Source organism: Syngnathus leptorhynchus, chromosome 2 (genome assembly GCF_054491065.1).
Source record: "Syngnathus leptorhynchus isolate UIUO chromosome 2, UIUO_Slep, whole genome shotgun sequence".
Lineage (NCBI taxonomy): Eukaryota > Metazoa > Chordata > Actinopteri > Syngnathiformes > Syngnathidae > Syngnathus > Syngnathus leptorhynchus.
Window position 1 is genome coordinate 19,251,831 of NC_141196.1, and position 27,030 is coordinate 19,278,860.

A 27,030-nucleotide genomic window follows, 5' to 3' on the forward strand; every position below is an offset into this window, starting at 1 on the left:
CCTTTTGACATCTTTATCAAGGCTGTGAGGCAAGTGAAAAGAAATTGAAAGACATAGCGGACTAGTCTTTCAATTTCTTTTTATTTCATGTAATTTATGATTCCACCCCCTCTGCTTCTCTATGACCTACTTATCACCAAGATGAACATTAAATAAAGGTTATTGAATTTTTCTTTTTTCCCCCAAGAAATTCAGAGGTATCAAGGGGACTTTGAAGGAGTTGGTGGAGATGTGTATGTTTTAATTAGCCATCTCAATAAAAAGGTCATAGTAGAATTTACACTTTTCTTCAATATGGTTTTACAGGAAATGTCAATTTTGCATTTTGACTCATGGAAGTGATACAAAAGGCATGAGGATAGCAGATAAGGCAGTGAATAATGATGTGGGTCGCTGGCTTATATGCGACAGGTTTCAGGAAGTTCACAATTACAACAAACTTCACGCAAGTTCATCCTGGCAAGGAAACTCACAAACTCTTGACTGTGGGGCAAGACTACCACACTGTGCTGCCCCTGCCATAAAAATATTCATCTTAATCATATGACTGTACAATCATCAAAATGAAGTTGTTCAATTCATGAGATTAGCAGTTAGTGATCATGGTTTTGTCTTAATAGATTGATGGATGAGTCAAATGAGAAAACTTGAGGCAAATTCACGCAATCAAAAAGATCCATCATAAGAGCTGTGTCTTTACAAGGATAGAAATTCTTTGTATTTTGTAATGCGAACAGCAACAGTTAGCAGCTATGTGTCGTTCTGTCAATAAAATGTCAGATGCTAAAAAACACAGGTTGTCATACACACACCCTTCTACGATCTAATATATGCAACTAATGTACTTTTGCCCATTAGGTGCTTTGAAAAGGTTGGATGTCCACGCATGAGTGTATGTGTACATACATGTGTGTGTGTGTGTCTACCGTTGGAGTTGTAAAAGCTGAGCTTTAGGTCATGGACTTTCTCATTTTATTTACGTCCTGCCTCCAACAAATGGTTTAAGATGAAATCCTATCTTATTCTCTTATCCTCAAATGCTTCTGTTTTAAATCCTTTCTGTGTAACATGGCAGTGACAAAATTGTACCATTTTTGCCAACTGCAGCTTCCAGAATTGTGAGTCATAATCCCTTTTTGTGCTCAATTTATGTTATGACTGTGCTGTTTTTGTAGAACAGTGGCCGTGACGCCATTTCTTTTGGTCAGTCGATGGGCAACTGTGGCTATCCAGTATATAGCATTCCATACTTTAATGAATTCCATTAAGGGCATGATATAATTGTAAAATGAACATTCCTCACTCACAGTAATTAAATGACTATTTTTTTTTGTCTTTTTTCATTTTCACTTGGTTACATTGAAATGTTGAGTAAAAAAAAAGAAATAACCAACAGCATATCCTATAAAACAATGGTTCTTAACCTGGGTTCGATCGAACCCTAGGGGTTCGGTGAGTCGGTCTCGGGGGTTCGGCAGAGCCTCCACTGCGAAGGTCTGAACACACCTGATTTATTGTGTCAATTTGTGATGACGCTTATCTGAACTGGTCTCGCAAAGGCAACAGCAGAAGTCACACTGATTTGCAAGTGTGTAATTTGTTGTGAGTTTGTGCATTGAGTTTGTTCTTTGAACAAGGTGATGTTCATGCAGGGCTCATTTTGTGCACCATTAAAAAATATCGATGTCTTGAATTTGAAAAAAATAATTTTATTTTTCATTAAAGAGGGGTTCGGTGAATGGTCATATGAAACTGGTGGGGTTCGGTACCTCCAACAAGGTTAAGAACCACTGCTCTAAAATCCAACACTTCTTACTATGTCTTATATTTCAGAAGATATTCTGAAAAAAACACATTAAAGAGTAAGCGTGAGCAATTATCACCAGTGACTATCTAGAGAATTATCTCAAACCCATTTTCAAAATATAAAGAAATTATACTTTATGAATAATTTATCATATTTATAGGCCAGTATCTCGCTGCAAAAAGGCTGTTCAAATATTTGGCAGCACAGTATTGTTGCAGTGATAGGATTTAATAAATATGTGATGGAGCATCATTTCTGCAAATATTAAAATGTTTCTTTCAAAGCGGAAATGAAGCTGCCACAAAGGAGGAAAACGAGATTTCACAATTCTACCCACGTCATTCTACCGCCTGTCATCGATTTTATCAGTTTCCACACACATTCAGGCTTTTTAGTCTTTGGAGCACAAACATTCAAAACCCGAGGTGATTCTTAATAGCTCTCTCAGGAAAGACAATCAATTCTCATTCCATGCCCATATTTGGCAATTTCCCGACAGATCTAATTAAAAAGGTTCCTTGCTCTTATATACATACCTATTCTGGACATTTGATTGGCTAGGGGACTGGCCTCGTTAAGACGTGTTTTAAATTAACAGATGAAATTAGAAAGGAGATTAGTGGCGATATGCTTGACAAGGTTAATTAAATGACCAGTCATAAGGGCTTTGTAAAATCTAAACTGACAGTTTAAGAGCGATAGCGCAGACTGAGCTGTTTTTTTGCCCTGTTGTAACTTGCAAGTCTTTTTTCGCACTGACAAATTGAAAAAAAAATTGTGCGTAGCCCACCACTATCAAAATAAACAGATCATATGCTTACAATTTATTTACTAAATATATGTACGTCCTTGTATTACGAGTCACAATGACATCAATAGCCCCCAGAATCATTTGCTCACCAGACAGGACAAGCTAGCTTATACATAGAGACAAACAAACCCAAATACAAACCTTTATCGATTTTTATTTCCACTTATTTTTATTGATTAATTTTCATATTTTTCAACTAGTTTACCCTTGGTGAGGGTCTATCAATACTTGAAAAATGTGTACCCCCAGGACCAGCACAAAAACAAGTAAAACCAGCATATTCTGTGAGTACATATTCTGGTCTGTACTGTTTTTTTTTTTCTTTTCACCAGAGATGGTAAAAATATATGATGAATACATTGGTAACACAACATTGCTAAAACAACAATTCTTGAAAATTTGTGACTTTTGTATAGTACAAGTGGATATTCATATTTATTAAAAAAAAAAACGTTGAATGATTTTGTTCAATTGTTCAGCAATGTTTTAAAATGTATTTTTTTTATCAAAATATATTCTAATGAGCATTCTTATAATTTTCAGAATTAATACAATTCAAAAAATGGATGTTTAGCTTTTATTGCACTGTTACCTATTTCTAATTATTTGCTGTAGTTTTGTTTCAGCATCAAGGAACTATAACAGCTATTGTAGTCGTATTGAAGTCATCATTTAGCTGTCTGGACAACACTCAAGGTAATACTGGGTTGAATGCCAATTAACCTCTCACTGATGTCAAGACTGTTCTGTTCAGTATGTAATGCATTCACAAGCAAGTGCAAGACTTTTTTTAGAGGTGAAACTAGGAGAAAAAGAGACCGAGCAGAGTGCGGCTGTACAGGTTTCTGATATAATCACGACTGACAGGCATTCTAGCAACATATGTCAAGCAAGTGCGGTTGTTCCAGCTTTTGTCGGTGCTATATGGCAGATATCCAAACTCGCACAGCCTCGCTCAAAGTCACTTCATTATTCCTTTCAGACACACAAACACCAGTTCACCTACTCATGCACAAACTTGTTAGATAGATTTTTAAAGGAGATTACTTCTTAATAAAAATCTGATTCCAACTCCACAGGATTATCCCGCAGAGAAAGTCATCATTTGTAAATTAGATTGACTGAGAGGATAGAGAGAATGAAAGTAATTGGACACTGATGGAGTTACAAAAATCACAGAGGACCAAACAACAAACACCCATAGTGGCAATAGTTTTGGTTTTTATGCAGCCGAACATTACAGATTTAGGAATAGAACTTTTAATTATTATATTACTTCAGAGTAGTGGGTGTCTGATAATTCAAATGGTATTAGTATAATTATTATGAACCATAATGAAGCTTCAGCAAAAAGCTTGAAAAAAATCCCCTTAGAGTCAGTAACATCTACCAGGTAATAGGTGTTTTGGGAAAATCAGTCAGTATACAAAGTGAGCAAACATCAGGTAAACAAAATTTCAAAGTAGGCAAATGTGAACTAAATAATGTTTCATGGTTTATTTTAATATAATCTATTTAGTCATACTTTTGCAGTCAAGTGCACATGTTAGGATTTTATTGAATCTTAGGGGCCTTAAGGGATCTAAAAAATATATAGCATTTCTTGAAAATGTGGATTTAGGTTTGACTCCAAAAGTAGGTAGCAGGGGTAACGTCTTAAGGTTTCACACGTGGTGCTACTGACTGAGAGCACTTCTCAAAATTAGATTCTACTGCTTGCTATTTGTGTTCATAAAGCACAGTAAAGGTGACGGTAAAAGTTATTTTGCCTGTAGATACTTCTCCTAGCGCTGTCATCTTTCAGGTTACAACTCTATCTGAAATAATAGATGAATAAAATTGAATGCATAATAAATAATTAATTTTGAACATATAGGCTACTGTATTTTGAGATTGTTTTTGCTATTGCCAATCTTTGGCAACAGCAATTAGTGCCCCTCATTTCTCTTGGACTTTTTGTCTGTCAAACTTGTCCTTCTATCACAATTAGTAAGTAGGCCTAAGTAGTAAGCATTTTTTCTCTTATTTGTGTAATTTGAGTTAGGAAAATATGTTGAATGAGGAAGTCTCCTCTTGACATTTAGAATGCTACTCTAAATATACTCTTTGAATCTCCTATCACAATTAGTAAGTAGGCCTAAGTAGTAAGCATTTTTTCTCTTATTTGTGTAATTTGAGTTAGGAAAATATGTTGAATGAGGAGGTCTCCTCTTGACATTTAGAATGCTACTCTAAATATACTCTTTGAATCTCACAACACTTAAAGCGCTAAAAGCTTGACCAAAATAATAACATTCAAATACTTTTCTATTAAGATTGGCACAACTCTCCAACTCTTATAAGTATACACCCTTGATCCGGTTCAGTCACAGGGAGTACTGCACCAAGATGACTCTTTTGTAATTTCTTGTGAAGCAAATTCTCTTATCTTTCCAACTTCATTAGTATTCATTTCATCAATCATTTTATGATTCTTATGTTTTGTAGTTACTCGCACCCTTTGTGTATCTTTTCAAGACTTCATGACATGACAATAATACATTCATAAGTGGGCAAATAAAGCAATTCATGTTTAATAATTGCTTGAGCTGATTTATTTTGTGTATAGTTTGAGTTAAGGGTCTGCGGAAGATGAACAACTCCAAACAAAACCAATGCCATGGCTTAAATGCCGACTTGGAAACGTTTGATGCACACCACTCCAGGTTATCTCTTGAAAGGAAATACTGACATGGGATAAACCGTTTGAAAGAACGTGAATGTGGAGATACAGTAGAATGAGCTGATAGGAAGACAGTGGAACTGTTTGAGATAGTGGCAGCAGTAGATGGGACTCAGACAGATGAAAATAAAGTGAGCTACAAGCAGACACCTCACAGCGACAGAAGGAGACAGACACACTGAGATAAATGCTATGGGGGTAAAAGTGAGGCAGATGTGGGGGGTACAAAGTATACCACCTTATCTTCACCTGTTTTTCAAAGTCAAACTTTCACTGGTACCTTTTACACTTGTGTGTGTGTGTGTTTATTTTTATTTTCCTCTTCAATATACTTCATGGAACGATGACACAGGGTGAGGATATAGGAATTTGTCCTGAGGGAGTAGCAACAGACTTGAGAAATAGGCTTAAGTGACCCCAGAAAATAAAGTGTTTATTGTGTAGCCAGGAGAATAATCTGTTCTCAACCTTTCTAACACCACACCACACACACACACACACACACACACATAAAGAAATAGAAAGTAAATAAGAACTTTGCCTGCGAGCAACTGGCCAACTTGCCAGATGTAGCATGTATTAGACAAACTTTTCTGAATTTGGTCTACACCGCTATATTATTCATTGAAAATGTTCAGCATGCACAGAAATCCTACAAAATTACTAAACAGACTTCCTTCCCTTCCCTGAATTTACAAAAGCAAAAAAAATATGCCTATGTAATTATCATATTGTATCTTAAAGACAGGCAACAAGAGCGGCAAGTGCACCCCTCCACCATCAGCGACCTCGGGCGTCACTTGGAGCGCGCGGTTTTGTCTGACCATATGACACTAATGGCCGATGGGAACTTGCAGCTGATTGGCGTAGCAGTTCTAACTACAATTTAGCTCAGCCTGCTGCACTGTCTGTGTCAACATATCATACTTGCGCTTCATCACGGAAGTTTTTCTTACTTCGAGACTTTCGTGAAAATGTTTATAAAAGTCTTTAAGTAGTTAGTTAGTAAATAAGAATGCCTCTGAAAGTCAGCTTGTCTTTAAAATGTTCACAAAAGTGTTTACTAAATAGTTAGGAAACAAGAATGTTTCTTGACTTTAAAATGTTTGCAAAAGTGTTTAAAAATGCAAAAAAAAGTGTTTAATAAACAATAAAGTGTTTAAAACTACAATAAAGGTTAATAAAAGTCTTGTGTGAATATATTGTAACAATATATTTACTCTTTTATTTTCTTTATTTTCTTATTTATTTAAATGAATACGAATATTTTCAAAAGTCAATTAGACTTTAAAATGTTTACAAAAGTTTCTAAAATTACAAAAAACGTAGATAAAATTGTTTAAAAATGAAATCAAAGTTCATAAAACCCTTGTGTGGATATTGTAATAATGTATGTTCTCTACTTCACGAATTTTCACCTAACGCGGGTGGGCGTGGAACCAATTGACAGCGATAAATGAGGGATTACTTTATTGATACTGATTCTGTCTTCGACCTAGTAATATAGGCATGGGCACACAATGTTCTCTTGGTGATGTTAATGTTATTATTCCCCTTCAAGTCTACCCAATTGGAGGCCTTTGGTTCAACACATTAAATATACGATATGATGTAGCAGCACCAAACTGAAAAATGAGTTGTATTTAGAAGAAAAGAAGTCGAGTGCTAACTGGCGAGCCAACCAGAAACCTGGCTGACCAATAGGATCGCTCAAAGACTCTAGTGTCTCTTAAGTTCACTGAACCTTGCGCCTCTTCTACGTAAATCATGCCTGTGGTTAAATAAAGACAATTACAATACAATTCTCAATTGGCTGTCATTGTCTCTTTACAATAGCATTTGTTTTGATAGTAGATCTGTGAAGTCACTGTCTTTTACAGTTTGATCCAATCACGAATTGTTTGCGTAGGCTACTGTACTTATCTCAGGTTACTTTGTTATAGAAATAGTGTGAGAGATGTGTACTTTTCTGTTATAATCTTTTTTATTTATTGTAAGTTTGATGGTTTTACAAGTTATTGTTTCATCAGTGAGATAGCTTCCAACAAATTGATCTAAAACAAGATACAAGCCATGACCTGGTAATTCTTCTTTTTGCTTTAATTTGCATGACAACATTTAGATACACAGCTGGGAGAGTGAAGTGTGCAAAAGAATATAGAGTCGCAGTCACTGATACATTTACAACCTTTTATTAATCGTGACAAATAGTTAAGCACGCAAATAGAAAACGACAAGACTTGCTTGAGCTTTTTTAGGCCAAAACTTACACCCAGAGGCTCTCATGTTGATTAACCTGGTTTTACTCACTAAGAAAAGGCACATACACGACACTACAGTTACTGCTGTGTGACTTTAATCTTTCCTTAATATACTGTGATTACACCTTATCTAACCAGGTTAATTTTTATATTCTCTTTTAGTATGTTTGTATACAATGCAATTATATTTTGTTTGAAAAAACAAATGTTTGGGGACTGGTAGATTTGTTGCCACCTAATCAATTTCACTGGAAAAACTGTTTTGCTTTGCAAATAAATTGAGTTACAACCTTGGTCAAGGAATGAATTTAACTTGCAAGTCATGGTACCACTGAATATTCATGTTTGCATAGTCATTGTATTGTGACGTACAATATCATTTATGATAAAAATATATGCTTATTTGAAGGTGAAACAAAATGCGATGCATCATTTAAACTGAGTGATGTGAGGAAGAAACATGATGTTACATATATTGTTAAAAGCTGAGCTGTAGTTTTCAAGCATATTGATTGCCATGATGCCGCTTCAGTTTTATGACGCAAGAGCTCCGGTGTTTAACAATTCCAACTACTGGCTAAGAGAAATGTAAACCCATAACAGGAGAAAAGCAGATAATAAGTGTAGATGAATTCAGCAAGTCCTCTGAGCGACTTATGACAAGTAGTACTCATTCAAAACCATGTTCATTTTTATGCCCCTAATAGATTGTTAAACAAATGCAACTTGGGCTCACCAGAGTGTTTTTGTAATGGAGGATGTCCCACTAAGTCCCTTAAGCGACCTTCATTATTCATGGATCTTTTTATTCATTTAAAGTTCTGTTTATTCATGTCAGACATCTTTAATTATGTATTCCATCTGTCTCCAACTCACATTAGTGAGACTACAATGAGTTAAAGGAATGGTGTTGATTACCTATCGTATTATGGAGGGATGGAGAGCAGAAAAAGGTGGCAATACAGGAGATGGCGCAGATAGGAGAATAAGACAAATAGAGGAATAACCGGGATGGAGAGGAAAGGAGAGTAATTAAAAAAACACGGTTGAACAATGAAGTGAAAATGTAAATAACAATTGGAAGTGAACAAAATGTATAAGGTAATTGTGCTTGCACATGTAAAAAACAAAAGCTGTGTGCATGTGTGTGGGATGCATGCTGCCCAGTGTGCACAAACAGTTCACATGAAGGTTTACAGTCTTGCTGTTATTTGTGTGGGTTGTTGGTGAGCCTGTTTGATTCCCATTAAAAGGTGCCCCTGCTGCAATCGGCGTATAGGGGCCTCGGGGCCTATTTGCCTGATACTACATCAATGCGGAATTAATGGAAACACATAAACACCCATAGTAGTACATGCAAATAAACATATTTTTGTCGACAGTGCAAACATTGTCAGGGAGACCGCTGCACAGCGCGAGATGCACGCACACACATGCGCAATCAGTCATCCGGTGCTGAAGCAGAACACGCAACATACAATTTAGTACACAAAGAAATCTGAAACAGACTTAATGAGACCCTGTTTCTTTCACTATGATTACAGTACATACCTAACATTTCATCTTGAAGTTGCCTGTTACCTACTGTTATATATAAATGCCATATATATATTATATATTATATATATAAATAATTATTACATATTACTCAATAGATTATAATTATAATATAATATATAATATAATTGTAATCACTCAATAGAGTTTTTTAAACCAAATCACCAGCAGGGGAATATGTAAGAAAAAAAAAAAAGAAAAAAAAAAAAAAGAAATAAATAAATAAATATATATATATATATATATATATATATATATATATATATATATATATATATATATATATATATATATATATATATATATAATATATATATATATATATATATATTATATATATATATATATAATTTTTCATGTGTATGAGTTGGTACTCACCAGGTGTGATCTCAATCATTGTGTCTTGTCTCTCCGGGGGAAAGAGGACTTTAGGTGGCTGGGTGGTCTGGAGAGCTGGAGGAAAGTGGATAGAGATTATCAGCATTGTGAGAGCCTTTATCAGCATTAAGGAAGACCTACATATACAATCACAATTCGTAGAGAAGTTTAAATGAGGTTCGGAACCTGTTCTCATGAGAATTTCATGTGATTTAATTTGAATGATAAAATAATGAGAAGAGTGCGGTTTTCATGTAATGCGGTTGCTGCTTGGTCAGTTAAATATTTAACTGAGAGAACAGTGTCACATAGTAGAGGCACCAATTGAATGTCAGTATGTGAGTGAGTTTTCTCCAGTTAATCCGGTGTCCTCACACATTCGAAACGCATGGTAGGTGAATTGAGCATTTTAAATTGTCGTTTGATGTGATTATGAGTGTGACTGGTTGTTCGTCTATGTGTGCTCTGCAATTGGCTGGGGTGCCAAACAGGCATATAGGCGCTGGCACACGTGACTTTGGTGAAGAAAATGCAGTTTGGCTAATTGATGGATAATTAAAAGCTTTGAATTTTGACCTTATTTCAAATGTACAGTATGTTTCAATAATATTGAAATATTGGCTCATCTATTTTTGAGTTAACAATGCATCCATCCATTTTTCATAGCAATTGTCCTCATTAGGGTCACAAGTGAGCTGCTGCCTATCCCAGCTGACTTGGTGAGAGATGGGCTCCACCCGCCCAGCCGTTGCCAGACGATCATCACAGTAATCCTGTCTAATACTTAAAGACTGTGACAAAATAATGTTTTCTATATTCTCTAAGTGTTCTCTTTGTTGGTGATGTATAGGGATTCTATAATATCTCTGCTTGGGAGTTTGTATAGGAAAATGTACAGGGAAATTGCATATATGCAATAAGGCTCATAGTGCTATAAAAATTATGTACATTCCAAATTCAATGGGGAGAAAATATAAGATGTTTTCCCCTACCCCACACCCATGGGTTAGAAATTGAATTCTTCACAAAACTCTAACAAACTTTATATCTAAGTATACATTTTTTTACGGATGGGGACAACAAAGTAAGATATCCTACCTGTCTGTACCAAGAGCACATTAACTACATGTTTTAAATTAACATTTGATGATGCAAATGTTGTGTTACCCTTGATAACGCTGGCCACTCATGTAATCTACTCCCTATTTGTGTGTATTGACTTCCACAGTTAATTACTAGAACCAGGTTAGAAATGTCTCAAGGGACTTCTACTTCATATGGACTTTGCTTGTCAAATCAAGTTTGACCTTTTCCATGCAGGCAGTGCAGAACAGTCCAGCACATAAGGTCAGACAGAGCAATAATCACCAGTCTGCTTTCACAGCTTCTACAGCAGTCATTGCAATATACAACCCCTGGCGAAAATTATAGAATCACCGGCCTCGGAGAATGTTCATTCAGTTGTTTAATTAATATGTTTTTTTAAAGCCAGAAAGTTGCCATTTGAAACGATTTTAGTTTTGTGTCATGTCTGTGATCTGTTTTGTGTCTCCCAAATTAAACAACTGAATGAACATCATCCAAGGACGGTAATTCCATATTTTTTGCTAGGGGTTGTAGAAATGTGATTTTTTTTCCCCCTTGAACTTCACATTGTGCACAATATATGCATTTGTATATGTGTGTTCTCAGATGATTTATGTGCCAGTGTCTAACAGTTTCAAAGCCCTGAAAGTTACTTTTACATGACTGAAGAGGACACCAGATGCTCCAAACAGACTAAAACAAACAATCTGGTGCTGCATTTGCCTCCTCAAATACACTTTTGCTGTTGTGTTTTCAACAAGTCTAAGGACAAGTGTCTTTTTGCAAAAAGGGGGACAAAGGGCAATAATTAAATTTTACAATATTCAAAATCCTATGCCCAGCTTCCCAGCACGATGTTAATTATTCATGTTGTCTGGCATATGATGTTTTCCACAGCAAATAAAATTAACACTTCCTTTTGACCTTCTGCTGCTTGACATTCAGTGAAACCAAATGTACCGTCTCGTTTGACACTTGTGATATTACACTTGTTAATTCTTTGAAAAGAAAATGTTGTATTATCACCATCTTACATCAACCACAAGTCAGGACCGGGAAATATTTACACACTCAGTGGAGAGAAACTGCTGCTTTGACAATCAGCCTACTGTTTTAAGTGAGGTGGAGAATTGCTGAAATAGATTGATTGATTGATTGATTGATTGATTGATTGATATCTTTATTTTGAACATATTTAAAACATAAAAAGATAAAAAATAAAACAAATAACACTTTGAAGTGCCATATGTAAGTCCGTACAACAAACAAACAAACGAACAAACTGAAAAGAATCAATAACAAAGAATGCCCGAAAAAGGAGTAAGAAGAAGCATAGCATGTGTTTGATCCGAGCCATGGCAAACCTTTACTTGATTGACTGCCAGCATCCATTTGAAACAGAAATATGCAAATGTGTTGTATTAATGTACATATATTATAACTCAGTTGTTGTCTCTCAAATACATACACTATACATTGTTTTGAGCTTTTCTTTCCTGACTCCTTTTCAGCAGATGAAAAGAAGTACTTGACAGATCAAACTGCATACAATCCATTCATTGCATTCAAGTCAGTCTGATGTAAATTTAATACATTTCAAGGTTCTTTGTGCAGAAAACTAATTCAGTAAGACTGTTGGCTGTTAGCAAAACTCACAAACTATTGTCTCATCATGAACTATTTAACAAGTATAGTCAGATACTGTACTACAACCTGCATTGGAAACTGATTTGACCTTTGACAAATGACAGGTAGTAAAGGCATTATTTAATTTTGCACTTTAGTGCGGCCTGATTGTTATGGGAAATTTATAGTCTCAATTTCCATACCTCTATAGGTCGCCAGTGCAAGTAAGCAGATTGCTTGCATGCCTTTGTGAACTCTAAGCAATGCATGGCGGGGCTCCAGACTAGCCCTAAATTGTATATGACATACTTCTGCTCAAAAGATTTTTATCACCAAATCAACGCCACTTCATATAAAGGATGTGATGACGCAAGGGGAGAAAAAAATGCAACCGGCACATGCCCAAGACCGAGTCGGACGTTCGCATGACGATGGTGTAGCTGCGTGCCACTTGCTGGGACCACCGAATATATAAAAAAAGAGCAGCGATCCAAAATGACGCTAGATTCTTATGTCAACTAATAATGCACTGACATAGACCTCGAATGTAAGACGACCCCCACTTTTTCAGTCTTATTTCAATGCAAAAATCACCGTCTTATATTCGGGCCAATACGCTAAGTTTGTTTCTCTTTCATGCCGATGCTCTTTGCAGCCAGGAGCCGTTGGATGCCCCCATATTCCACACATTTGGTGTCACGAAGAATAAAAATAAAAATAGCGGTAGCACAAAGAAGAAGAAAAAAAAATAGCGGTAAGAAAGAAAAGAGAAAAAAATAAGAGAAAACAGAAAATGGAAACACCAGAAGCCATTCCTTTACAAATGTGATTGCACTTTAGTTTACATATTTAAATGTTCAAATATTAGGATGTGATAGACAGTTTTTGAATGATTTGAATGACATGTTAAATAATAAACAATGTTCTGCTTTTTTCTCGAATATATTGTTATAATCATTTGTTTCAGATGTACTGTAATTATTTTCTGTATAAAAATTCTATTTGGTGTTCAAAAAGTATTTTTTTAAACTTGAGTCTTAAAAAAGAGAGGGTCATCTTCTAATCAGGGTCGTCTTATATTCGGGCCAATACGGTAATATCCCAACTTTGTTCTTTGTGATTTTTCTCTTTCCCAAGCTCAAGAGGGCCATCTATGGGAGCCTAAATTTGTGGATGATATCAAAATTGCAGTAACAATGGAGCTGCAGATCTCCACCCCCAAATCCTCCCAAAAGGGCATAAATATGTCACAAAAAATAATGCTGGGAAATTACATTAAACTCCAGGGCGATTATGTCCGTGGGGAAAAATATCTAATTTGTAGTTTGGATTTGAAGTATATTTTTTGGAATATCAGTCCTGTAATTAGGGGGAAAAACAACAACAACGGCAGCTGCTTGATTTGGTGGTGCATTGTCCCTCTGCCCCTAATGTAATGTTGCCACTGAATGAACCTCTTTAAAAAATCATTACCAAGCTGCCTTGACACCAGAACTCTCACCAGTCATCTGATGTTGTGCCAAGAATATCTGATAGATGAGTCATTTGTAACAGCTAAAAAGTCTCTGATAAATAGATCTGATTTATGGCTGAGATTATGCAAATCCATTTTAAAAGGTAATGTTAATATGAGGATGTGGTGTTTTGCGAAATAGAAATTAGCATAGTTCTGATGCAATAGCCACTCTTGGGAGACAGATTTGGAGAGACCTTAAGGGTGTTTGAAATTGAATAAAGGAAACGTGCGTTTGAGCGATTAATATGAGGATGGCACATATGCTGAGTTACCTAAAGTGCACCTCTATCTATTTTCACATTTCTCAACACATGTGCGCGCCCACGCACACACATGCACACGCACACAATCGTGGTGCAACTTCACTGTCCTTTATTCCACACATTTGATGGATCAAAGGTATGAAATGCAAATTAAAGTTTGAGAGAGGAGAGAATAAAGCTCCTGAAAAGAAAGCAACATGATATGATTGGATGGTGTGAACTTGCTTTGTAGCCATCAACAAATGTGCCCAATTTGGAAGTTGTGTATGTAAAAGAAAGTGTGAGGTGTGTTAAAAGTTGGTTTAAAATTACTGCGTTTAACAATAAAACAGTAACATTATGGAAAAGGAAATGTAAGGAGAGTATATGTTTTTAGAATGTCATCCATAATGCTACCCAGGTTAAGGCTACAGTTGTTATCTCAAAATTATATTCCACGAAAAGAAACTATTTGGCAGTCTTTGTGTAGCTTTTAGAGACCGAGACTCAGATCAATGGTAAATTAAATAGATTTTATTTCAATTTCTTCTACAAAGATCCCTCCAGTTGATGGGCCTACTAAGACTTTCGACCACATAGCAACATGATCGAAAAGTTTGGTGACAATACTATGAAATGGATCATCTAATTTGGGATCAGATTTGACCGGGCTAAAATACGCTTCAATGTAATGGAGGCAATTCAAGACAGCTGATGATGATTCTCGCTGGATAAATTGATCTTGAGCGTCTAACAATGACAAATCCATTTGGGCATGACCCCAGTGATCTCTTTCTGAATTGCAGGCTGAAATATTCCATAGGCACACAGTGAGGAAGGGGAGGGGTGATTAGATGAAGATGAAATCCAATAAATTAAGAAATACCAAGACATTTTGTACAAAAAAATGCAATGAAAAGATTGTATTTAGTTCGAAACGGCCACCCTATTTAAACCACACGGGACATTGCAACCATTATTGCAGCATGTGTGCGTGTATATGTATCTCCACTTGAAACACACTTCATGGTGACAAATGAATTGAATATTGACCAGGAAGAGGATTTAATAGAACTGATGCCTGAGACAATTCTTTCATAGAAATGTTACGGTTTGAATAATTACCCAGCGTGCCTCATAACTAGGGTGATACTGGGCCCGGGGACAGAATCCATCAATCAGGGAATGCGTGTGTGCATTGCTGTATAGGTTGGTGTCATCTACATTTCTATGGATGTATAATATGGTTGATGTTCACACATTTTTCTTTATTTCTCACTATTTGCAAAAGTGCAAGTTTTAGCCACTTGCTAAAAAAAAACATTCATGAGTCCAAATTCAAGAGGATTAAACACCATCCATTCGTCCGTCTGTTGGTCCATCTGTCCATCTGTTTGTCTGACCATCTATTCATGCGGTTTTTACACTGCTTGTCCTTATTAGGTTCACAGGTGGGCTTGAGCTTATTCCGGCTGATTTTCAGTGTGAGATGTGAGACACCCTGGACTGACTGCCAGCCAATTGCACATATATAGCAGACAAAACCCAATCCATACTCATGTTTACACATCTCATCAATGTTGAGCGCTCTTAACGTGCATGTTTTTGAAAAAGCTGGCGTATCAGAAATCAAGCACATGAAGAGCATGTAAACGCAACACTGAAAGACTGGAGGTGAGATTTAAACCTAAAACTTCAGAACTGTGAGGCTCGGCTCCTGGTTACACCCTATTGGCTGTGTAATCCAAGTGAGCATCTGACCACATCACAAGAAAGACACAGAGGACTGGCTTGCCAGCATGTGATGGAAATGTGATGTTAAAATGCTTACATACCGTAGATTGGGTCAATAAGGGGTGTATGTTGATTGTGATTATAAAAAAAGAGACAAATAGACAACTATTGTGAATTGCATGACACATTGATCATCTACACTGAAGGCAACTCACGGCCATGAGTCCCTCCTGGTGCCAATGCCTTGAGCAATATTTCTCAATTGATCAGGTGAGAGAAAGCAATGAGAAAAATATTCGCTGTTCATTCCCACCATTAAAGTTCTCTTTTTGTAAATGAAGGGGTATTTCATTTTGAAGGAAAATCTCACACCCTGAAGATGGATGATGATGATGTGTGTGCACGGTCAAAACTATGTAGGTGATCCCATTAAACTTAATGAGTATGACCTCACTAGGATGTGTGTGTTTGTGTGTAACAAAGTGAGACTTTATCACTGCCTCAACAATGCTCAAGCTTTATCTTTGTTCCTATAACCCTCTCCACCGTCTCACTGTTATTGTCTTTGTGTGTAAATGAAAACGGAATATGGTCGGGACAGTGACAGTGCATTGACTAATGACAGAACGAACAGGCTCATTATTAAAGCGCTTATCAAGTCTCAGCAGATGCGGTAACACACGCTCTTTCCCACACACTCAATCTATGCCCAATGTCATATACGCATTTGTCATCAAAATCTACATCATCAAGGTAGCACTCTTTTTGAAAAAGAAATACCCAAGGACCTTTGTAGGCCATAGGTTGTTACATGGTTCTACCCCAAAATACACAGATTCATGTTGTCCATCCAGGGTCAGGTCGAGAGAGCAACATCTTTATCAGGAAAGCCCAAACCAAGCTCTCTCCAACCACTTCTTCCAGCTCTTCCAGAAAGAGTTCCCAGGCCAGCAGGACTAGGTCATCCTACCGGTGGGACATACCCAGAATACCTAGTCAGGGTGGTGTCCTTGAGGAATCCTAATCAGATGCTGGAGCCGCCTAATCTGTCTGAGGATCATGTTCATGTTATCCATCCATCAATCCATTTTCCGCACTGCTTGTCTCCGTGGGTGTCATGGGTGTGCTGGAGCCTATCCCAGCAGTCATCAGGCAGTAGTTGGGGGACACCCTGAACTGGTTGCCAGCCAATCGCAGAGCACACAGACACAAACAACCATTCGTACTCGCAGTCACACCTATGGTTAATTTGGAGCGCATGTTTTTGGGATGTGGGAGAAAGCCGGAGTAAACCCACGCAGGCACGGGGGAGACCATGCAAAACTCTTTACAAGGGGGGATGAAGCCGGAATCAAGCCCAAAACCTCTGAACTGTGAGGCAGACGTGTTGACCAATGCACCACCCAGGTTCATGTTGCTTGAGAGGGAAATGCACACCAATATATTCAAGTCAACTACCGTTTTTCCTACCAATGCCCGCAAAGGCTCCATTGTCTGAAGCCTCTAAAGCAGGGGTCGGTCCAGTTCAGAATTTAGTCTGGCTTTTGCCCCAAGTCAGTTGGATAAGCAGGATAGAAAATAGATTGAGGTCCAGATGTCATGTTCTAAATTTTCTTGTCCTTTGGTGGTTCCCATCTGACTGGTTAAAAAGGTGAGTAAAGCAAGCAAATCACAAAGTTACATCTTGAAAAACAAAAATTGTCACACACTTTTGTACCTGAAGAAACTTTTGAGTCTTGACTTAACCTAATAAGCATGCTTTTGGAATGTAGGAGGAAGTTGGTGTTGTTACGGAAAAGTTTGAACCTCAGAAATGTGAAGCATTCACCAAATATCCTTAAAATCCCACTTCTTTTTTTTTTTTTTTTAGTTTTGTTTATTTGGATTGTCAGGGAGAACTGTTGGAAAAAAATCTCTTGACACTTTTAATAGCCTGACAATTTTCCCAACCGCTCACTGGGTTTGAGTAAAAGACAGCAGGGAGTGGAGTGAGCGCTCTGAGATAATCGCAGATAGGAGAAAGATAATTAACTTAATCTCAATGGATGCGTGACTCGCCTAAAGCCTCTGTACTGGAAATAGTGTGTTCCTAACCTGGCTGTCAATGGGGCCAGCAGCAGTTAGGTGAGAGTGATATAAACCGACTAATTAAAGTCTCTAAATGCACATCCAAACTGTCTTTCTTTGTCCTACACACAGAAAAATAATTTAATGTTGCTTGTCAAATGCTGAGCTTACTCATATTTGGCACGGGTTTAAGAGTGTTTATTTTATTTTCCTCTTGATTTTCCCTTTCCACACTTGAGTGACGGATAAATTCTTCATCTGTCAATCAATCATTTCCACTATCTGGCCTTCCAGCTGTCAATGTTTACCAAGTGTCAAAGAGGGAAAAAAAGTGACTTCGAGTGCTGCATTTGAAGGGTGGAGACTGGTTTCTTTCTCATACATCCGATGAGGGACATGTCCAACTGCAGAAATGATTATGTGAGTATAAACATGTGTATACGAATCAACTTTTAGAATGTTGTATAAACAATAACAGTTAAGAAATATGGTTTGGCTATAAAAGCTGTACTATTATAAAGAGGCACTTTTGTCCATTGTCATTGTGAAGAAATATGTACAAAGAAGGATGATGACAATTTCCGTCCGTCCGTCCGTCCGTCCATCCATCCATCCAGTAATGTTTGTAATCATGCGTCTGTTGTGTTTGAGCTGGAGTCCATGACTTTGGCACACATAAACACAACCATTGACAATCTCATTGATGGATTCTTAAAGGGCAGGGGATATCTTGTGTCAACAGGTGACTTTAAAACTGAGCAAACCAAAACTGCAAGTGGACTACGCCTACATCATTGGCCCTTTTCTGTTTAAGGGGTTGTATCACGTTATTTTAAGGTTTCCACAATTAGCTATAGGCATACATATGACCTTTGGCACAATAGAGCTCTAATTTCTTATGAAATGTGAGTTATTTTTGGTGGCTATTTTTTATAACCCAGAATTAAGATGCCTGGTTCACTAAAATCCTGCCTCCACTGTACTCAAGGTCTGTTCAGCGACTGCTCATAAAGTAGAACATCTAAAAATGAAATTGAAAAAAATCATTCAATGCACCAAATAGCAATGAGTAGTATTTGAGAAAAATTTCATGGGGTATGTTTGAACATTTAACTTTATTTATTTATTTATTTATTGAGGCACCAAAATCTGAACTGCTGCATGTGAACTCAAGTTAAAGTATGTTGAGCCAAGTTCACTGCAATCAGACAATCATATCTCAAGTCTGTTATAAATCAAGTCAAAGTTAAGTGGAAGTTAAAAACAATAAAAAGCAAAAAAAACAGAAAAAACAACAGCTTTAATTTTGGAAAAAAAGACACACATTCATCTTGACAAGAACTGCATCATTTTAAAACGTTTCACGTCATTTCTGCACTCAAAGTTATAATTCAATTTCTTAGTTTTTCCTTAAGTCTTTTGGGTTTTATTTGCTGTTTTCATCACTTTTTATATTTTTATTTTTAAAGTGCTTCAATTATGTTTATTTTCCTCTTTGACTCATTTCAATGTCCTGTCTGAAACATGTGAAGTGTCAAATAAACCTTTTTAGTGTTTGATTTAGATTCCGTCTATTGAGTGTATTGTTTTAATACATAAACTAATCGGTCAACCAGCATCCCGGTTTAAAGAAAAAAAAATTGATACATCAGCTGATATGCAGAGACAAAAGCTTATGCAACACGCAGACATTTCCCTCTTTTTGTATCCCCATGCTGTTAGATTTGAAATGGAAAAGTAGCAGCAATTGCAAAACTATTTCACACTATGATGTGTGTGCATATAATAATGTGAGATTGGGTCAGGTAGTCGAGTCTTGGGGACAGCATATTTTTTGACATGCTCTAATCTTTCATATTCATAAATTTAATACATTTAGTCATAAGATTTAATATCCTATTCCCAAAACGATGTGTTAAAATGGGAAATGAGTACAATTTAAACCAAAATGGAATTGACATTGCACATGGATCTGCTTCCTGATGTGTCCTGTCCTGTTCCTATGCTTACACCTCATTCCATGTGATTGAGTGTGTGTGTGTGTGTGGGGGGGGGGGGTAATAAATCCTAGTTACAATTATGCCTCACACTATTTACATCAAAATTTAGACCTCATAAAAAAAAGCTGGGAGATCAAAAAGCACAGTCGTGGGACAATATTTTCAACAAGCACAAAACAAGATTTTAAAGCAGCAGTATCTCAGCATTTATTATCAAAGCCATTGCTCAATTATTGTTTAAAAACAAAAACAAACAAACAAATTGTAGTTTTATTCCGTTTGTTGCATCAAATACTGTAAATGAAAATGTGAATATTTGGTTTAAAAATTATACTTGCATTACAAATTAATATATTGCTGAGCACATCATATAAAAATGATTGGAAATCAGTTTATTGTTGGGCTCAGGTGAATGCATCACCACTAAATCCACCTGCAGAAACATCAGAGTAACTGTGAAGAAGTACGACCGAGCAACCTTTTCCAGTACTTTGATACATTTTGTTCTCTTTCAACCAAGATGGATCTGGATAAGACTGATTTGACTGCGACATCAGCGTCAGCGCATATTTAAATGTAAATGATATTTCAAGAGCTTTAACACTAGCTCCTCATTCACGAATAAAGCAACAGGAGAACCAGGACCAACTGGAAATGTGTTATCTTGCTTTAACAATACTTCGACTTAGTCACACGAGATAAAGATCAAACACAAAACCTTGGGGTTGGAAGACGATGGCTCTACCATTCCTCTCCAACAATTATTTAACAGGACCTGTCCACTGAGCATGTGAAATTGAAATTTCCATTTGAAGACTTACCCTTCTGGTTTGAGTAGCTCATACAATTAGAGATTCCGAACACTTCGCTGCTGCTCACATTGCAGTGGGGATTCTTTTGATGGGCAGAGTCAGGGGAAGAGAAAGGAGGGCTTGTTTAACAACGACTAAACTCAATTTGTTTTCCTTTTATCTTGCATTAAGCACCACCCTGAGGAACACATTCTGTTGTGGTGATTTCCAGACACTCACAGATTTAAATGACTTCAGTGATATGCAAATGCTATTTGTATCAAAACGTCTTGTCCTGTTTCCAAGCTGTCAGTTTCCTCCGTTTTTGGGTTGCAAGTGATGGTATTAGAGAGATGATGTGACAGCTGCATGATGAGCATTCCCAATTCCCAACAGACTCCCCTCAGGATCTTTTCACAATAGATCAAGTCCAAACTTAGTTTCCCCCTCAGGGCTCAGTCCCATTGCTGCTCTTAACTCCAGAATGACACAATATGAGATTTGGGACTTTGTATGCTCCCTCCCGGAAGTGATGAAGTTCATTAGGAGAGCACAAATAGCTTCTAAAAAATAGTATGAAATATTCATCATCTTAAAAAAAAAAAAAAGGAAAAATGTTAAGCACTGTAATAAAAGAGATCATTTTATCTAGATGTATTTTATATAATACAATGTTTCACTAATCTTTTATTGGCTTCCTGGAACATGGTTGTATTTTTGTCTTAAAATTCCACTTTTTTTTTTACTTACATGCAGGATCCACATTATCACACATCTTTAATGTAAATTATTGACCTGGGTAAATCCTGCACGCTACGTGGACTAAGGTTAGACCCCATGTTGTTAATTTCACAGACGAACGCATGTTGGTATACCTGCGAGAGAATGCTACGCTGCTGTGGGGGTAGTCACGGCTGATTTCAGTCATGGCCGATCAACACATCTTTTAAACGTGGCGTGCGAGTTAAGCACTTGAGTCTCACCGTGGGGCAGTCAATACACTATAAACAATGATTGAGCAGTCTTGACGTCCACTGTTCACATATTTATGAATGTATTAATACATTGTATTATACAAGCTTTATACTCTGTGCTGCTGTTGGTTGTGGTCTGAGCAAGGGTGAGGTCAAGATTGACTTTCTACCAGCAAATTGTCACTCCGGCAGGTGCATCTGCTAGACACTCCTTTGCTGTGCCAGCCCACTCAGCTTGGCAGAGAGCAGTCTGCCAAACACACGCAGTGAGCCTTGTGCTGATACAATAGATAAAAATAGGGTCCTTAGACTTGTGTTATTGTCATTCACTAAACACATGGTTATATAAAATGACATTCAAAGACCCCCTAAAAAATTCCACAAAACTGGTCAAATCATTGAGTGAAAAAACGAGGTATAATGTACTCATCATAGAAGAAAATATATATTTTTTTGTAAGGTCAATAAGCATAAATGTGTATTTATTCATATAGCTATATTATGAGTTCAAAAAAGAACTGCATTCAATATTTTCCTTCCTTTATTATTTTCCTAGTATATCCGTCCATCTATCCATTTTCAACACGCCGTGACCTGTTCAGGGTGGCGTGTGGTGTTGGAGCCTATCCCAGCCGACAAAGGGTGAAAGACAGACTACACCGTGAACTGGTCGCCAGCCAGTCGCGGGGCACATATAGAGACAAATAACCAGCCACACCCTCATGCGCACACCCACCACCGAGTCAGGCGAGTGTACCCTGACATCAGCAGTGACTTAATTGTGTCAAGTTGCAAGAAAAAATATGTTAAACCTTTGGAACGACCCAAACTACATCCTGTATAAACTGGCAAAAAGACATGATCTTCATACAGAAAGTGAAGAAAAGTTCCTGGAGTTGTAAGTTGGAGGATATATTTCTGACACAAACTACAAATTTTCCCAGCCTCAGTAACGCCTCTGGAGTTAAATGCACTTTCCAGACCTTCTCCATTAAAATCTCATCGTCTAAAAACTACACATATTTCTGGCAAAGAGAACATTTCTGTTGACAAATTCAAATTTCTCTTAATGACTACATTTTAAAAAAATTCAAACACAATTATCTTCATTTCTCACTGGAACTGAGATGTTTATGATGACATAATAGTATACAATAGTTCAAGATTGAGGCTGAACTTTCTTATTGGTTTTACTTGTATGTGTGTCACGCAAACTTTGCTGGCTGGAAGAGAAGGTAAACTTTGTCATGGCTCCATGGCGGTGGCACACAGACATCGTCCTTTGAGCTGCTGGCCTCCAACCAGTTTCTCTGTTGTCTTTACAGCTAGGCCAAACCTAGTTGGAGTGTAATGGAGCCAAGCTCATTCACAAACTGGCTGAAGTCAACCAGATAATGGCTATTCTCTCTCTCTCATGTTCTACTTCAGAATGCTATTTTAGTTAATTGATATGGTTACTCAAGTGCTTCTTGCGCTATATTTAATAAGTTACGCTCCTGTCTCTCTTGTAAAGCCCTCTAAATCACTCACAGACACTTCAAAAACAATTCTGACTGTTGTATGGCTGGTGCAATTGCAGCCCATCCATCATTTACAAATGAAACAGAATGATCGAATTAGTAATCTGTAGTTTGTATGAAATTATTTCAAACTACAAAAAAAACATACATAATTAATATATAGTTAACAGTATTAATTATACGGTCAATGACTGTGAATGTTTTGGCAGTTTTTCCAGTGTATGTTGTTTTATAACAAGTTCTATCCTATTGTCTGTATTCAAAAAGTCTCGAGTTGCTGTTTTTATGAGGAAATAATGTGTGAGTTTATCAATGTAGAGCTTTATAGTATTGCATATATCATACATACCATGTGCTGTTTGTGCTCAAATGAACAATGTAGTAACACATAGAGTAACAGACAAAGTGAGCTTACAGGATGTGTCTTTGAGGTGCACTATCGAAAAGAAATGCTAATAAGCATGCCAAATTGAACATATTGCATGATTAGGCTGCAAAACGACCACTTGGCACCTCCACCTGTAGATCAGATAAAGGAGTTGAACTCACACCAAAATCCAGAAGAGATCAGTGCTCACATATTCTATTATTTTGGGCAAAATTCCAATTAAACAATTACATGCAACCGGAGATTTTCTATGGCCACACTCATTGACAACAGTTCCGGCTAAACTTGGGGTAAGACGCCGCCATATAAGAAAACTGAATAAAGTCAGAGAAATAACGCAATATTCTTAAATACTCTGATCATATGCAACCAATTTAACCTTACATTAAATCAGATTTGTTTTTTATCAAGAATGGATTGACAGTTATTGCATCTGTTTGATAGCGTCCAAAAATTCCTACTCATGTTTTGTCAGATTTTTTTTCTAATGCAAGTTCAAAATTATATGACTACATACACAAAGCCCCTGTGCTGGGCTGATGATGATGTTCTCGAGGGATTATATGATGAAGGTACGACATGTGGGAATGGCTAAATATTATGCTCTGTAACAGGAAAACAGTTTTATGATGCAACAGGGGTGAAACATATTCAAAAATCCAATAACCCATTTAAGACTGCAATAGGGGGCAACCAGACAAGACTAACATAGTGATACAGTATTATCCAATTCCTCTGCAAAGATAATAGTGGGAAACAACCTCAGAGGGTTCAATGTAAATCTTTTCTTTGTAATTTTTTTTTTTTTTTAACCGGAAGCACAGAATATGTGCTTGACGCAATAAAATGAATCACCAGCAAAGTGGATCAAAATTTAGGCAGCTGCACATTTCTCTATAAATCGAAATGCTGCATAAACAGATTAACAGCGGGGTCATTCTGAGGCATCGTGGGCCAGTAATGCAACAGCCCTCATGTTGGCTCATGGAATTACACATGAGCAGTTTAATGCATGATACAAATCCACTGATAATATAGATCTTTATTTCATGAGACAATTGTCAGATCCAGATTTGGATCTCGTTCATTTGTTTTTCAATGTACAGTCAATGGATGCAAAATTTGACATGCTCCCTTCACTATGCAAATTGATCAAATTGGTAATCAGCACTTTTTGTAATCAGTAGATAATAAGAACAAGGCATTAGACGAAAGGAATTGACTTGTCTGTAAAGTTTACATTGGCCTAACTTGTAACACAAATACAAAATCTGCACTAAATGTTCATGTCTATCACCTATAATATACATTCTTTCAACTCTGCATCTGGGTCATTTTAGGGCTTTGTAACAATTGGTGCACGTCTGTGGGCTAGCTGTCCCAAGTTTTAAATGCATTTATGCAGGATTGTCACATACTGTTCATCTAATCGCCACACTCAGGATGAGTTCAATCAAACAAAAAATGGCTTCAATGCTGGCGCTAGCTTCCCCAAAACTATTTGAGGAATAAATGTCTTTTATGTCACTTAGTCTTGTGCTTGTTTCTCTTCCACTAACACTTTCAAATCTATTACTTTCAATTTATAACATTTATCAAAGAGGCATTCTGACTCTGCAGCTAGTTAGCTACTGTTAACTTTCTCCGATATCTGTATTGTTTTTGTTCGTGATAAAATGTTTGTACTATTACAAAATGTTTTCGGTGCTAGCAGACTTTCCATAGCCATCTACTCCAGTTCAAATATGGAGCCAGCATCCACCATACGCGCTAACTGGAGGAGATGTGAAGAAGGACACCACCAAGGAAAGGGAGCCTAATTGATAGTGAGGATTGAGCAGTACAGGAGATTTAAACCATTCTTTCCATTGATCATTACAGGGAACATAAGGTCGGACGAATTCAGGGCTGTGGTAAACAGCCAGTGGGCTAACAGGGGGTGTAACCTTTTCTATTCTATGGGGGCATGACTGCTTCCTTGGACACGACATGGATTTATCCCTCACTTGTTTGTGCACTAGTGTTTACTTGATCCTATCATTACCTGACTGGTATCTGGAAATTCTCTGTGCAATGTATGTTTTAGAGTGGAAATCATCAGTGGGAGCAAGAGTGCAAAATCTTTTAAACTCGCCGGTCTCCATCACTTTTATACATTTTGTCAACTGCATGCACAATCTAGAGCAGGGGTGGTCAAATATTAAAAAAATATATATATGATTAAAAATGATGACAATTTGCAATTCTAGTCATGACACACTAATTTGATGCACAATTTGTCGTCATGGGTCACATAAAATGATGTGGCGGGCCATATCTGGACTCCGGGTCTTGAGTTTGACACCTACGATCTAGAGTGACTAGGGGAACAAATGCTCCCCCACCCATTGTTTTTTTGTTTTTTTTTACTTTGACGGATGGGTCAACCAATTGCCAGATGCATATTTATCCAGATTTACACCTAATTCTGATCAAAAACCGATCAATATCAATCAATAACAATCCAAACATGCTGTGTTGACCTGCTGGAGTTCTATGGGCTAGAATACTTTTAAAACATGGTTTTAATTTCATATCGATGGTGTCGGGGAAAATCTAATGTATGTTCATAGGCATCACTTTTCAGACCTAAGAAATGGCACATTTGTTCAACCACTACCATTGCATTGTGAAAAAGAGAAAGCCATTTTCAACACTTTAGATAGGTCAATAATTAAAATCTAACAATAAAAAGGCACACACACGCTTCTGGACTGAACAAAAGTAAAGATTTAAAAAAAAAAAAAATGAAATTCACCAAAATGGGACTTATGAGGTTTTGGCCCGATGCTAGCAATATGTACCTGTGGATGAAATAGCGAAGCTTGTGGTAATAATAGAAGCGACGTACATACCATTCATACATTGAAATGAAATGGGCTTCATCTTTCAGTAAACGTCCCAATTTTTTCATCTTTATTCTCACCCTTGTACTCTCTCTCTAGCAACCTGTGTCTTCCTTGACTGACATTCTAATTTCTATGGCTCAAAAAATGTGATATGGTACAACATGTTGATTGAAAAGTCTCTAAATGCAAGAAAGGCTTGCACAGGAGACCTTATGCTAAATCAGCCAATGTCCGCAGGTAAGTTGCCAATTGTAATGTTCAGCGATGTTCTAGTCGGATTCGGTAGCATAGAGTGATATGTGGCAGCCCTTACTCGCACAATAAAGTTATTTTATCACGTCATAATACTGAACACTCATCACATAATGTTGATAAAAATACAATGCAACATGAAGATTGGTTTGTGCAACAATATTTCAGAGCACATTGAGACCATAGCTCAGCTCAATTTGTCTTTTAAATCCCTCCAAAATTATTATTTGGAAAACAGCAGAGGGCAGCCACCTGATATGAAGCTCATCATTTTCGGAAGCTGTGGAGATAACAGGATGGCACGCCTCTGTGTGGTGTATGTGTTGTGTTTTGTAACTGTGTACCCCTTTATGTTGTGTAATTATGTTTGGGCTGGTTTGTATCAGTGGAATTCCGCTCTCTTTTTATTG

At 37.0% G+C, this 27,030-nt stretch overlaps 1 protein-coding gene across 2 annotated transcripts in view; it reads right to left on the reverse strand.

Annotated features, from left to right (window-relative positions):
- il1rapl2 (interleukin 1 receptor accessory protein-like 2) overlaps positions 1 to 27,030 on the reverse strand; it is a 246,409-nt gene that overhangs the window by 31,210 nt on the left and 188,169 nt on the right. For both annotated transcript variants that reach the window (XM_085906100.1, XM_085906101.1), the window contains exon 7: positions 9,537 to 9,611. In XM_085906100.1, the coding sequence (XP_085762226.1) occupies positions 9,537 to 9,611 (75 nt within the window). The remainder of the gene's footprint in view (positions 1 to 9,536; positions 9,612 to 27,030) is intronic.